This window comes from Bufo bufo, chromosome 1 (genome assembly GCF_905171765.1).
Source record: "Bufo bufo chromosome 1, aBufBuf1.1, whole genome shotgun sequence".
In the NCBI taxonomy this organism is placed as follows: domain Eukaryota; kingdom Metazoa; phylum Chordata; class Amphibia; order Anura; family Bufonidae; genus Bufo; species Bufo bufo.
In genome coordinates this window covers 375,291,819-375,307,951 of record NC_053389.1, presented here as the reverse complement: position 1 = coordinate 375,307,951, position 16,133 = coordinate 375,291,819, and the positions used below count along the sequence as shown (strand labels likewise).

Here is a 16,133-nt window from a genome sequence, read left to right as displayed (position 1 = left end):
GAATGTGTCTGTAGATATTGCCACTTCAGATATGGCATACACACAGGACAGTTATTATTATTATTTTTTTAATTATAAATATCTATATTTTTTTTTTAATAGAAAGTTCAGGTAGGGCTACCTCTAAGGCCTCATGCACACGACCGTTGTTGTGTTCCGTTCCGCAAAATGGGGTTCCGTTGTTCTGTGATCCGTTTTTGTTTCCGTGTGTCTTCCTTTATTTTTGGAGGATCACCAGACATGAAGGAAAGTAAAAAAAAAGTCTAGGTCAAGTTTGCCATGCAAATGATAGGAAAAAAACGGACACGGACGTGCGGACGCGGATGACAATCTTGTGTGCCTCCGCGTTTTTTCACGGTCCCATTGACTTGAATGGGTCCGCGAACCGTTTTCCGTGAAAAAAATAGGACAGGTTATATTTTTTTGACGGACTGGAACCACGGATCACGGACGCGGATGGCAAACGGTACATTAGCAGAGTTTTCAACGGACCTATTGAAAGTCAATGGGTCCACAGAAAATCGCGAAAAACGGAACAACGGACACGGAATAAAACAACGGTCGTGTGCATGAGGCCTAAAGCTGTAATCAGAGAACCATAATGAACTATGTAACCCATAGTCACAGACACAATTCCAGTCGCTTCACTCCACACTTCCAGCGGCTCATTATACTCATGCCCTTCCTGCTGCATCCACTTCTGGCTTTGGCTAAAAAACCTGCAAGAAAATCTGCCTCAAATTATCCTCTAAAAACTCAGTGTGAGAACCTACCAATAAAGTTCTGTACATGGTTTCCACTGCAGCGAAAAAAAAGCCATCTTCTAAGTTTGGAAACAACCTATTCCCTACTCTTTCTTAAAAAATACATTTTTATAATGAAAATGAATTGAAGAGAAGCGGTCTAACTGGGGAGTGGAAGGTTAAGTGCTTTTTATAGTGTGGGGCAAATATATTGCTCTGCTTCCCCAAGAAACTGCAATCATGTTTCTCCCTAACCATATAGTACCAGAAATGCCTATTGCGAAATGATCCCCTAATTTTGATCTCTTTATCCCCTGCTTGAAAGGCCTGTTTTCCCTTTCTTCTCTTAGGCCCCTTTCACACGAGCGAGTTTTCCGCACGGGTGCAATGCAGGACGTGAACGCATAGCACCCGCACTGAATCCTGACCCATTCATTTCAATGGGTCTATGTACATGAGCTTGATTTTTCACGCATCAGTTCTGCGTTGCGTGAAAATCGCAGCATGTTCTATATTGTGAGTTTTTTACGAAGCCCTGGCCCCATAGAAATGAATGGGGCTGCGTGAATAACGCATCGCATTCGCAAGCAAGTGCGGATGCAATGCGTTTTTCACTGATTGTTGCTAAGAGATGTTATAACATGGTTATAAAGGAAAATAATAGCATTCTGAATACAGAATGCATAGTACAATAGCGCTGGAGGGGTTAAAAAAAAAATAAAAAAAAAAATTTAACTCACCTTAGTCCACTTGTTCGCGATGCCCGGCATCTCCTTCCGTCTCCTTTGCTGAACAGGACCTGTGGTGAGCGTCCATTACAGGTCAAGGACCTTTGATGACGTCACTCCAGTCATCACATGATCCATCACCATGGTAAAAGATCATGTGATGGATCATGTGATGACCGAAGTAACGTCACCACAGGTCCTTGACCTGTAAAGAATGCTCACCACAGGTCTTGTTCAACAAAGGAGACAGAAGGAGATGCCGGGCATCGCGAACAAGTGGACTAAGGTGAGTTAAATTATTATTATTATTTTTTTTTTTAACCCCTCCAGCGCTGTTTTACTATGCATTCTGTATTCATAATGCTATTATTTTCCCTTATAACCATGTTATAAGGGAAAATAATAATGATCGGGTCTCCATCCCGATCGTCTCCTAGCAACCGTGCGTGAAAATCGCACCGCATCCGCACTTGCTTGCGGATGCTTGCGATTTTCACGCAACCCCATTCACTTCTATGGGGCCTGCGTTGCGTGAAAAACGCAGAATATAGAGCATGCTGCGATTTTCACGCAACGCACAAGTGATGCGTGAAAATCATCGCACATGTGAACAGCCCCATAGAAATGAATGGGTCGGTATTCAGTGCGGGTGCAATGCGTTCACCTCATGCATCGCATCCGCGCAGAATACTCGCCCGTGTGAAAAGGGCCTTACTGAATTTGTTTGCAAAATGGTGCGAGTTTCACTGAACGCATCCGGAGCCAATCCTTCACACTCGATTTTCACACTCGATTTTCACGCACGGTTGCTAGGAGACGATCGGATGGGGGCCCGATCATTATTATTTTTCCTTATAACATGGTTATAACGGTCCGCGATCCGTCCGTTCCGCAAAAAGATAGAGCAAGTTCTATCTTTTTGCGGAACCCACGGAAGCACTCCATAGGGTTCCGTTCCGTGGTTCCATTCAGTTCCGAATCGCATCTCTGGATTTGCGGACCCATTCAAATGGGTTCGCTCATCCCTAATTCTGAATACAGAATGCTTAGTAGGTGATCAATTGAGGGTTAAAAAAAAATAAAAAAATAAACTCACCTTCTCCTCTTGTTCACGTAGTTCCCGGTCTCTTCTTTACTTCTTTAATGATGAGCTATGGGCTAAAGGACCTTTGGTGATGTCAGATCACATGCTCCAATCACATGGTCCATCACCCTGGTGATGGACCATGTGATTGGAGCATGTGATCTGACGTCACCACAGGTCCTAGCCGGTAGTTCATCTTTTAAGAAGTAAAGAAGAGACCGGGAACTACGCGAACAAGAGGAGAAGGTGAGTTAATTTTTTTTTTTTTTTTAACCCTCAATTGATCACCTACTAGTCATTCTGTATTCAGAATTAGGGATGAGCGAACCCGAACTGTATAGTTCGGGTTCGTACCGAATTTTGGGGTGTCCGTGACACGGACCCGAACCCGAACATTTTCATAAAACAAGCCAATCAACAAGCCAATCAACAAGCATCATACTACTTGCCCCAAGAGGCCATCACAGCCATGCCTACTACCGTATTGACATGGCTGTGATTGGCCAGTGCAGCATGTTACCCAGCCTCTATATAAGCTTGGGTCACGTAGCGCTGCACGTCACTCTGCTGATACAAGTGTAGGGAGAGGTTGCAGCTGCGACGTTAGGGCGAGATTAGGCAGTGATTAACTCCTCCAAAAGACTTCATTCAGTGATCGATCTACAGCTGTGGATCATTGAACTGCTGCTATTCAATTGCTCAGTGTTTTTAGGCTGCCCAGAGCGTTTTTCAGTCACTTTTTTCTGGGGTGATCGGCGGCCATTTTGTGGCTTGCTTGTGCGCCAGCACAAGCTGCCACCAAGTACATTTAACCATCAATAGTGTGGTTATTTTTTGCTATATCCTACATCAGGGTCAAGCTTTCATCAAGTGCATTTAACCATCAATAGTGTGGTTATTTTTTGGCCATATACTACATCAGGGGCAAGCTGACCTTGTCACCCAAGTGCATTTAACCATCAATAGTGTGGTTATTTTTTGCTATATCCTACATCAGGGTCAAGCTTTCATCAAGTGCATTTAACCATCAATAGTGTGGTTATTTTTTGGCTATATACTACATCAGGGGCAAGCTGACCTTGTCACCCAAGTGCATTTAACCATCAATAGTGTGGTTATTTTTTGCTATATCCTACATCAGGGTCAAGCTTTCATCAAGTGCATTTAACCATCAATAGTGTGGTTATTTTTTGGCCATATACTACATCAGGGGCAAGCTGACCTTGTCACCCAAGTGCATTTAACCATCAATAGTGTGGTTATTTTTTGCTATATCCTACATCAGGGTCAAGCTTTCATCAAGTGCATTTAACCATCAATAGTGTGGTTATTTTTTGGCCATATACTACATCAGGGGCAAGCTGACCTTGTCACCCAAGTGCATTTAACCATCAATAGTGTGGTTATTTTTTGCTATATCCTACATCAGGGTCAAGCTTTCATCAAGTGCATTTAACTATCAATAGTGTGGTTATTTTTTGGCCATATACTACATCAGGGGCAAGTGGAGCCTGTCACAAAGTGCATTTAACCATCAATAGTGTGGTTATTTTTTGGCCATATACTACATCAGGGGCAAGTTGAGCCTGTCACCCAGCGCCTAAAAAATAGGCCTCACATTTATATTAATCCAAATCTGTCATTACTGCTTTAGCTGGTCAAGTTATTTAGTGTCCGTCAAAGCACAGTTTTTGTTCTGGGTTGAAAAACAATTCCCAAATTTACAATTCTCAAAATTAGTGGTTTCTGCTGTATCAGGCCTACTTTAAATCTATCCCTAAAAGGGTATATTAGATTCAAGGTGATGATAGGGAAATTCTCAAGAACTTCACACACACGCTACAGTGCAGATCCAAGTCTAATTCTGTGATTAAACGTATACCTGTCACCCAGCGCCAAAAAAATAGGCCTCACATTTATATTCATCCAAATCTGTACTGTTTTAGCTGGTCAAGTTATTTTTAGTGTCCGTCAAAGCACAGTTTTTGTTCTGGGTTGAAAAACAATTCCCAAATTTGCAATTCTCAAAATTAGTGGTTTCTGCTGTATCAGGCCTACTTTAAATCTATCCCTAAAAGGGTATATTAGATTCAAGGTGCTGATAGGGTTATTCTCAAGAACTTCACACACACGCTACAGTGCAGATCCAAGTCTAATTCTGTCCGTAAACGTATACCTGTCACCCAGCGCCTAAATAATAGGCCTCAAATTTATATTCAGCTAAATCTGTCATTACTGGTGTGCCTGTATTAGTGTAATACGATACCTAAATAGATGGCCAGATAGTGTTAGGTGTCTGTAAAAAAAGGCCTGAATTTTAATTGAATACATTGGCCCGAATAATATTTTTCTTATTGTGGTGAACGGTAACAATGAGGAAATTATCTAGTAAGGGACGCGGACGCGGACATGGTCGTGGTGGTGTTAATGGACCCTCTGGTGCTGGGAGAGGACGTGGCCATTCGGCCACAGCCACACGTCCTAGTGTACCAACTACCTCAGGTCCCAGTAGCCGCCAGAATTTACAGCCATATTTGGTGGGGCCCAATGCCGTTCTAAGGATGGTAAGGCCTGAGCAGGTACAGGCATTAGTCAATTGGGTGGCCGACAGTGCATCCAGCACGTTCACATTATCTCCCACCCAGTCTTCTGCAGAAAGCGCACAGATGGCGCATGAAAACCAAGCCCATCAGTCTGTCACATCACCCCCATGCATATCAGGGAAACTGTCTGAGCCTCAAGTTATGCAGCAGTCTCTTATGCTGTTTGAAGACTCTGCTGGCAGGGTTTCCCAAGGGCATTTACCTAGCCCTTCCCCAGGGGTAGAAGAGATAGAATGCACTAACGCACAACCACTTATGTTTCCTGATGATGAGGACATGGAAATACCACCTCAGCACGTCTCTGATGATGACGAAACACAGGTGCCAACTGCTGCGTCTTTCTGCAGTGTGCAGACTGAACAGGAGGTCAGGGATCAAGACTGGGTGGAAGACGATGCAGGGGACGATGAGGTCCTAGACCCCACATGGAATGAAGGTCGTGCCACTGACTTTCACGGTTCGGAGGAAGAGGCAGTGGTGAGACCGAGCCAACAGCGTAGCAAAAGACAAAGAGGGAGCAGTGGGCAAAAGCAGAACACCCGCCGCCAAGAGACTCCGCCTGCTACTGACCGCCGCCATCTGGGACCGAGCACCCCAAAGGCAGCTTCAAGGAGTTCCCTGGCATGGCACTTCTTCAAACAATGTGCTGACGACAAGACCCGAGTGGTTTGCACGCTGTGCCATCAGAGCCTGAAGCGAGGCATTAACGTTCTGAACCTTAGCACAACCTGCATGACCAGGCACCTGCATGCAAAGCATGAACTGCAGTGGAGTAAACACCTTAAAAACAAGGAAGTCACTCAGGCTCCCCCTGCTACCTCTTCTGTTGCTGCCGCCTCAGCCTCTTCTGCTGCTGCCGCCGCCTCGGCCTCTTCCTCCGCCTCTGGAGGAATGTTGGCACCTGCCGCCCAGCAAACATGGGATGTACCACCAACACTACCACCTGCGTCACCAAGCATCTCAACCATGTCACACGGCAGCGTTCAGCTCTCCATCTCACAAACATTTGAGAGAAAGCGTAAATTCCCACCTAGCCACCCTCGATCCCTGGCCTATGAAATGCTGTCATTTAGGCTGGTGGACACAGACAGCTTCAAACAGCTCATGTTGCTTGCTGTCCCACAGTATGTTGTTCCCGGCCGGCACTACTTCTCCAAGAGAGCCGTGCCTTCTCTGCACAACCAAGTATCCGATAAAATCAAGTGTGCACTGCGCAACGCCATCTGTGGCAAGGTCCACCTAACCACAGATACGTGTACCAGTAAGCACGGCCAGGGACGCTATATCTCCCTAACTGCACACTGGGTAAATGTAGTGGCGGCTGGGCCCCAGGCGGAGAGCTGTTTGGCGCACGTCCTTCCGCCGCCAAGGATCGCAGGGCAACATTCTTTGCCTCCTGTCTCCTCCTCCTCCTACTCAGCTTCCTCCTCCTTTTCTTCCACCTGCTCATCCAGTCAGCCACACACCTTCAGCACAGCCCGGGGTAAACGTCAGCAGGCCGTTCTGAAACTCATATGTTTGGGGGACAGGCCCCACACCGCACAGGAGTTGTGGCGGGGTATAGAACAACAGACCGACGAGTGGTTGCTGCCGGTGAGCCTCAAGCCTGGCCTGGTGGTGTGCGATAATGGGCGAAATCTCGTTGCAGCTCTGGGACTAGCCGGTTTGACGCACATCCCTTGCCTGGCGCATGTGCTGAATTTGGTGGTGCAGAAGTTCATTCACAACTACCCCGACATGTCAGAGCTGCTGCATAAAGTGCGGGCCGTCTGTTCGCGCTTCCGGCGTTCACATCCTGCCGCTGCTCGCCTGTCTGCGCTACAGCGTAACTTCGGCCTTCCCGCTCACCGCCTCATATGCGACGTGCCCACCAGGTGGAACTCCACCTTGCACATGCTGGACAGACTGTGCGAGCAGCAGCAGGCCATAGTGGAGTTTCAGCTGCAGCACGCACGGGTCAGTCGCACTGCGGATCAGCCCCACTTCACCACCAATGACTGGGCCTCCATGCGAGACCTGTGTGCCCTGTTGCGCTGTTTCGAGTACTCCACCAACATGGCCAGTGGCGATGACGCCGTTATCAGCGTTACAATACCACTTCTATGTCTCCTTGAGAAAACACTTAGGGCGATGATGGAAGAGGAGGTGGCCCAGGAGGAGGAGGAGGAAGATGGGTCATTTTTAGCACTTTCAGGCCAGTCTCTTCGAAGTGACTCAGAGGGAGGTTTTTTTGCAACAGCAGAGGCCAGGTACAAATGTGGCCAGACAGGGCCCACTACTGGAGGACAAGGAGGACGAGGATGAGGAGGAGGTGGAGGAGGATGAGGATGAAGCATGTTCACAGCGGGCTGGCACCCAACGCAGCTCGGGCCCATCACTGTTGCGTGGCTGGGGGGAAACGCAGGACGATGACGATACGCCTCCCACAGAGGACAGCTTGTCCTTACCTCTGGGCAGCCTGGCACACATGAGCGACTACATGCTGCAGTGCCTGCACAACGACAGCAGAGTTGCCCACATTTTAACGCGTGCGGACTACTGGGTTGCCACCCTGCTGGATCCACGGTACAAAGACAATGTGCCCACCTTACTTCAAGCACTGGAGCGTGATAGTAAGATGCGCGAGTACAAGCGCACGTTGGTAGACGCGCTACTGAGAGCATTCCCAAATGTCACAGGGGAACAAGTGGAAGCCCAAGGCGAAGGCAGAGGAGGAGCAAGAGGTCGCCAACGCAGCTGTGTCACGGCCAGCTCCTCTGAGGGCAGGGTTAGCATGGCAGAGATGTGGAAAAGTTTTGTCACCACGCCACAGCTAACTGCACCACCACCTGATACGGAACGTGTTAGCAGGAGGCAACATTTCAATAACATGGTGGAACAGTACCTGTGCACACCCCTCCACGTACTGACTGATGGTTCGGCCCCATTCAACTTCTGGGTCTCCAAATTGTCCACGTGGCCAGAGCTAGCCTTTTATGCCTTGGAGGTGCTGGCCCTCCCGGCTGCCAGCGTTTTGTCTGAACGTGTATTCAGCACGGCAGGCGGCGTCATTACAGACAAACGCAGCCGCCTGTCTACAGCCAATGTGGGCAAGCTGACGTTCATAAAAATGAACCAGGCATGGATCCCACAGGGCCTGTCCATCCCTTGTGCAGATTAGACATTAACTACCTCCCCTTAACCATATATTATTGTACTCCAGGGCACTTCCTCATTCAATCCTATTTTTATTTTCATTTTACCATTATATTGCGGGGCAACCCAAAGTTGAATGAACCTCTCCTCTGTCTGGGTGCCGGGGCCTAAAAATATCTGACAGTGGCCTGTTCCAGTGGTGGGTGACATGAAGCCTGATTCTCTGCTATGATATGAAGACTGATTCTCTGCTGACATGAAGCCTGAATCTCTGTTATGGGACCTCTCTCCTCTGCCTGGGTGCCTGGGCCTAAATATGTGACAATGGACTGTTCCAGTGTTGGGTGACGTGAAGCCTGATTCTCTGCTATGACATGAAGACTGATTCTCTGCTGACATGAAGCCAGATTCTCTGTTACGGGACCTCTCTCCTCTGCCTGGGTGCCGGGGCCTAAATATATGACAATGGACTGTTACAGTGGTGGGTGACGTGAAGCCAGATTCTCTGCTATGGCATGAAGACTGATTCTCTGCTGACGTGAAGCCAGATTCTCTGCTATGGGACCTCTCTCCAATTGATATTGGTTAATATTTATTTTATTTTTATTTTAATTCATTTCCCTATCCACATTTGTTTGCAGGGGATTTACCTACATGTTGCTGCTCTTTCCTGGGCTGTTTTACAGCCTTTTTAGTGCCGGAAAGTTCGGGTCCCCATTGATTTCAATGGGGTTCGGGTTCGGGACGAAGTTCGGGTCGGGTTCGGTTCCCGAACCCGAACATTTCCGGGAAGTTCGGCCGAACTTCTCGAACCCGAACATCCAGGTGTTCGCTCAACTCTATTCAAAATGCTATTATTTCCCCTTATAACCATGTTATAAGGGAATATAATACAGTGAATAGACTTTCACCTAGCAACCATGCGTGAAAATCGCACCGCATCCGCACTTGCTTGCGGATGCTTGCGATTTTCACGCAACCCCATTCACTGCTATGGGGCCTGCGTTGCGTGAAAAAACGCAGAATATAGAGCATGCTGCGATTTTCACACAACTCACAAGTGATGCGTGAAAATCACTGCTCATGTGAACAGCCCCATAGAAATTAATGGGTCGGTATTCAGTGCGGGTGCAATGCATTCAACTCACGCATCGCATCCGCGCGGAATACTCGCCCGTGTGAAAGGGGCCTTAGAAGTTTAGAAGCAAATCTTGAGATTTTTCAGAAATTTTCAAAGACCAAATTTTTAGGGACCAGTTCAGGTCTCAAGTCACTTTGCGAGGCTTACATAATAGAAACCACCCAAAAATGACCCCATTCTATAAACTACACCCCTCAAGGTATTCAAAACTGATTTTACAAACGTCGTTAACCCTTTAGGTGTTCCACAAGAATTCATGGAAAATAGAGATACAATTTCAAAATTTCCCTTTTTGGCAGATTTTCCATTTTAATAATTTTTTTCCAATTACAAAGCAATGGTTAACAGCCAAACAAAACTCAATATTTATGGCCCTGATTCTGTAGTTTACAGAAACACCCCATATGTGGTCGTAAGCTGCTGTACGGGCACACGGCAGGGCGCAGAAGGAAAGGAATGCCATACAGTTTTTGGAAGGCAGATTTTGCTGGACTGCTTTTTTTGACACCATGTCCCATTTGAAGCCCCCTTGATGCACCCCAGAGTAGAATCTCCAAAAAACTGACCCCATTTTAGAAACTACGGGATAGGGTGGCAGTATTGTTGGTACTAGTTTAGGGTACATATGATTTTTGGTTGCTCTATATTACACTTTTTGTAAGGCAAGGTAACAAGAAATAGCTGTTTTGGCACAGTTTTTATTTTTTGTTATTTACAACATTCATCTGATGGGTTAGATCATGTGATATTTATATAGACCAGGTTGTCACGGATGCGGCGATACCTAATATGTATACTTTTTTATTATTTATCTAAGTTTTACACAATGATTTCTTTTTTGAAACAAAAAAAAATCATGTTTTAGTGTTTCCATAGTCTGAGAGCCATAATTTTTTCAGTTTTTAGGCGATTACCTTGGGTAGGGTACGATTTTTGCGGGATGAGATGACGGTTTTATTGGCACTATTTTAGGGTGCGTATGACTTTTTGATCGCTTGCTATTGCACTTTTTGTGATGTAGGGTGACCAAAAAAATGGCTTTTTTTACACCTTTTTTTTTATTTTATTTTTTATGGTATTCACCTGAGGGGTTAGGTCATGTGATATTTTTATAGAGCAATTTATTACGGACCCTGCGATACATAATATGTATACTTTTTTTTATTTATGTAAGTTTTACACAATGATTTCATTTTTAAAGCAAAAACAAACATGTTTTAATGTTTCCATAGTGTGAGAGCCATAATTTTTTCAGTTTTTGGGCGATTACCTTGGGTAGGGTATGATTTTTGAGGGATGAGATGATGGTTTTATTCGCACTATTTTGGGGTGCGTGTGACTTTTTGATCGCTTGCTATTACACTTTTTGTGATGTAAGGTGACAAAAAATGGTTTATTTTTTTACGGTGTTCATCTGAGGGGTTAGGTCATGTAATATGTTTATAAAGCGGGTCGATACGGATGCGGCGATACCTAATATGTATACTTTTTTGGGGGAAAATGAAGTTTTTGTTTATTTTTACTTGAAACTTTAAATTTTTTTGGGGGAAAACTTTATTTTTTCAACTTTTTTTTCACTTTATTTTTTGTCCCACTTTGGGACTTGAACTTTTGGGGGTCTAATCCTCTACAATGCATTCCAATTCTTCGGTATTGGAATGCATTGGCTGTATGAGTAATAAAGTAAGTATTACTCATACAGCTTCCAGCCTGTGAGATCCAGGGTGCTGAATCTCACAGGCTCGTCACCGGAAGGCAGCGCAATGCCTTCCTTAGGCATCGCGCTGACTTCCATGCCATCTGGTCCCCCCTACAGCCGCATGGAGACCCGATGGCACCGCCACACGCCGCAAATCGCAGGTCTGAATTGACCTGCGGTTTGCGGCGATCGCCGACATGGGGGGGGGGGGTCACGGGACCCCCCCCCCCCGGCGTTGTGACAGGATGCCCGCTGAATTATTTCAGCGGACATCCTGTTCCTATTAACCCCCGCCGCAATTTATTTTTAAAGTTATGACGTACCAGTATGTCATGGGTCCTTAAGGACTCGGGAAACATGCCGTACTGGTACGTCATAAGTCCTTAAGGGGTTAAGCGATTGGGCAAAAATTTTAGACTTTTTCACTCCATTATTCTGACTTGAGCTAATGATAAATCTGGCCCTATGTCTATGCTTGGGAACACACTTTTACTACAGCCTCCTCAGGCACATATCACCTACATATTCCATATACGTTTATTCACATTTTGGTTTGTTGCCGCTATTTCCTGAAATCATGCCAAAAATACTGCAGTTTTGACAGCAAAAATCACAACATGACCATGGTATGTGAATAAATCTTTAAAGGGGTTGTCTCACTTCAGCAAGTGTAAGGCCTCTTTCACACGAGCGTGACGGATTAGGTCCGGATGCGTTCAGGGTGCGTTCAGTGAAACTCGCACCATTTTGCAAGCAAGTTCAGTCAGTTTTATCTGCGATTGCGTTCAGTTGTTCAGTTTTTTCCGCGCGGGTGCAATGAATTTTGATGCGGTTTTCACGCGCGTGATAAAAAACCGAAGGTTCACAAACAACATCTCCTAGCAACCATCAGTGAAAAACGCGACGCACCTGCACTTGCTTGCGGATGCAATGCGTTTTTCACGCAGCCCCATTCACATCTATGGGGCCAGGAAAAACGCAGAATGCTGAACATGCTGCGATTTTCACGTAACGCAGAACTGATGCGTGAAAAAAAAACGCTCATGTACACAGAACTATTGAAATGAATGGGTCAGGATTCAGTGCGGGTGCTATGCGTTCACATCACGCATTGCACCCGCGCGTAAAACTCGCTCGTGTGAAAGGGGCCTAATTTATCGAGAAAGTTAATACAAGGCACTTACTAATGTATTGTGATTTTCCATATTGCTTCTTTTGCTGGCTGGATAAATTTTTCCATCACATTATACACTGCACGTTTCCATGGTTATGACCACCTTGCGATCCTGTAGTGGTAGTTGTGCTTGTACAATATAGGAATAAGTGTTGGCCTCTCTGGTGGTGCTTTTTCCTATAGTGTTCAACACAGACTCCAGTGATGGATTACAGGGTGGTGATGGAAAATCACAATGCGTTAAGAAGTGCCTTGTATTAACTTCATCTATAGGATAAATGCTATTTGCTGAAGTGGCACCTAATGAATCGTGTTAGACTGCTCAAACCCTACATTTTTACTGCCTACTACAAACAAGTGTATATTGTTGCAACAGAAAGTGTTGCAGAATATGTTGGCACTATATAATAAAAAAAAATATGAAAAAGCTGACTATGTATATATACTATTAACATGTTAGTAAATATTATTTGTAAAGATATCATATTCTCATCTCAGAAATTGTTAAATAGCTACAGATGCCGAGATGAACGTCATTTCGTATACACTACATAGGCTGCAGAAATTCCTTCTCTTATGCCAACTGCTCAAAACGTACCCCTACAATAATTGATAAGAGTTCCTCTAAATCTGTGGCCTCATGCTTTTGGTAATGGAACTGCTTAATAAATAATATTTCATATAATCATTTTCAGTAGTGGGTATACATGTACTTTTAAACTGTTTAATGCTACTTGATAATTCTCTATAATAGTTGTGTGTATATTGACAATGAGATTGTATTAGTGAATCCCGAATTGTAATATACTACTATAACTCTAACATTATCTTTCCCTTCTCTAGGAATGTGGGAGAAAGAACAGAAGGTCACCAATTGTGAGTCTGGAGGATAATTTTAAGCAAACATAACACATTTGGTAAATTGCTTGATAAAAGCAGAATGCAGTGTGTAGTGGGTGCGAGTGCAGCCCCAGGCACTATTGGTTAGAGATGTAGAGGGGGTACAGGGTATACCCTTTCTCTCCTGCCCTTACTACACAAGGTTACAACAATCAGAACTTTTTAACAGCTGTTGTAACTTGATCTATCATTTCTGCTCGGTCAGAAAGGAGAGGTAGTGCAGAGAGCAGCTGAGTCAGAAATCAGGTTTGTATATATACTGTATAATATTTTTATTTTTATATATATATATATATATATTTATATTTATAGTAATTTGTCAAACTGGTTTAAAGTAGAACTGGCTTAGTTGCCCATAGTAACCAAATTCCTCTTTCATTTTCCAAAGGAGCTGTCCTAAATTAAAAGTGGACTCTGATTGGTTGCTATGGGCAACTAAGCCAGTTCTACTTTACACCAGTTTGATAAATGACCCCAATAGTGTTAATCTGGGTATGTACATTTGTTACACATACAGATGCAGAAAACATTAACTTGTCATTTAATGCACTACACACAACAAGGCAGCAAACTTGAACATTTTAACCCCTTTGGGACACAGCCTTATTTTACCTTAAGGACCAGGCCATTTTTTGCAAATGTGACCAGTGTCACTTTAAGTGGTGATAACTTTAAAACGCTTTGACTTATCCAAGCCATTCTGAGATAGTTTTTTCGTCACATATTGAACTTTAGGACACTGGTAAAATGAAGTAAAAAAAAAATCATTTTTTTAATTTAAAAAAATACAAAATTTTGCAAAAATTTGTAATAAATTGCAAATTTCCAAGTTTCAATTTCTCTACTTCTATAATACATAGTAATACCTCCAAAAATAGTTATTACTTTACATTCCCCATATGTCTACTTCATGTTTGGATCATTTTGGGAATATTTTATTTTTTGGGGATGTTACAAGGCTAAGTGTAAAGTTAAGAAGCAAATCTTGACATTTTTCAGAAATTTTCAAAACCCCAATTTTTAGGGACCAGTTCAGGTCCGAAGTCACTTTGCGAGGCTTACGTAATAGAAACCACCCAAAAATGACCCCATTATATAAACTACACCCCTCAAGCTATTCACAACTGATTTTACAAACGTCGTTAACCCTTTAGGTGTTCCACAAGAGTTAATGGCAAATGGAGATAAAATTTCAGAATTTAAATTTTTGGGCAAATTTTACATTTGAACCCATTTTTTCCACTAACAAAGCAAGGGACAACAGCCAAACAAGACTGTGTATCTTTATTGCCCTGACTCTGCCGTTTACAGAAACATCCCATATGTGGTCGTACACTACTGTACGGCCACACAGTAGGGCGTAGAGGGAAAGGTGTGCCATATGGTTTTTGGAAGGCAGATTTTGCTGGACTGGATTATTTACACCATGTCCCATTTGAAGCCCCCCTGATGCACCCCTAGAGTAGAAACTCCATAAAAGTGACCCCATCTAAGAAACTACACCCCTCAAGGTATTCAAAACTGATTTTACCAACTTTGTTAACCCTTTAGGTGTTGCACAAGAGTTATTGGCAAATGGGGATGAAATTTGCGAATTTTATTTTTTTGCCAAATTTTCCATTTTAACCCATTTTTTCCACTAACAAAGCAATGGTTAACAGCCAAACAAGACTGTATCTTTATTGCCCTGATTCTGCCGTTTACAGAAACACCCCATATGTGGTCGTACACTACTGTACGGCCACACGGTGGGGCGTAGAGTGTCACAACCAGGCAGCTGAGAAGCTCTGACAGGAGCCTTCCAGATCCTCCTCCTTGAGTTTCTTTGTTTTGGTTTCAGTTCCTTATCTCATTAGTCTATCTCAGCTGTCATGCAGTTGGACTGATTGCTTCCCTTTAAGTTCCTCCCCATAATGCAGTAGTGTGCGGCTTATACAACTTCCTGGAGTGTGTGTGCATGCTGTTCCTATAACCCAGTCCTCTGCAAGATAAGTACTGTTCCTTTATTTGTGATTTTCTGTCTGCTGGATTTCAGGAGACCCTGACTCCCTCCGTGTCTGGTGTAGGGAGCCGGTGGTCGTGTCCCCTCACTATCGTAGGGTCTTCAGGTATTAGATAGCCGAGGTACGTGGATATGCGCCCATCCACCTTTGGGGTGTTCGCATAGGCTGAGCAGTCAGGGAGAGTGGCAGGTCTCATGCAGGGGTCTCCCTTTTGTTCCTTAGTTGTGGATCCAGTGAGTCATTGATTATATTGCATTGTCTTGTTTCCTGTACACCATCCGTGACATAGAGAAAAAGGACTGGTTTATTTACACCGTGTCCTGTTTCAACCCCCCTGATGCACCCCTGGAGTAGAAACTCTCTAAAAGTGACCCCATTTTGGAAACTACGGGATAAGGTGCCGGTTTTGTTGGGACTATTTTTAGGGTACATATGATTTTTGGTTGCTCTATATTACATTTTTGTGAGGCAAGGTAACCAAAAATCTAAATTCTGAAATTTTCATCTCCATTTGCCATTAACTGTTGAGGAACGCCTAAATGGTTAATAAAGTTTATAAAATCATTTTTGAATACCTTGAGGGGTGTAGTTTCTTAGATGGGGTCACTTTTAGGGAGTTTTTACTCTAGGGGTGCATCAGGGGGGCTTCAAAAGGGACATGTGTCAATAAAAAAGGCCATCAAAATCGGCCTTCCAGAAACCATGTCGGTCCTTTCCTTTTGCGCCCTGCCTTTTAGTGATACAGCAGTTTACAACCACAAATGTGGCGTTTCTGTAAACAGCAGTATCCGGGTAATAAATATTAAGTTTTGTTTGGGTGTTAACCTTGCTTTGTTACTGGAAAAAACGGATTGAAATGGAAAAGTGCCAAAAATAGCTGTTTTGGCACCGTTTTTTTTTTTTTTTTTTGACCGTGTTAATCT

The 16,133-nt window shown here is 44.1% G+C and overlaps 1 protein-coding gene across 7 annotated transcripts in view; it reads left to right on the top strand.

Moving 5' to 3' along the window:
• Nucleotides 1-16,133, top strand: part of ACSL6 (acyl-CoA synthetase long chain family member 6) — a 658,958-nt gene that overhangs the window by 435,868 nt on the left and 206,957 nt on the right. For all 7 annotated transcript variants that reach the window (XM_040405103.1, XM_040405087.1, XM_040405095.1 and 4 more), the window contains one exon: nt 13,151-13,183. In XM_040405103.1, coding sequence (XP_040261037.1) covers nt 13,151-13,183 — 33 coding nt within the window. The remainder of the gene's footprint in view (nt 1-13,150; nt 13,184-16,133) is intronic.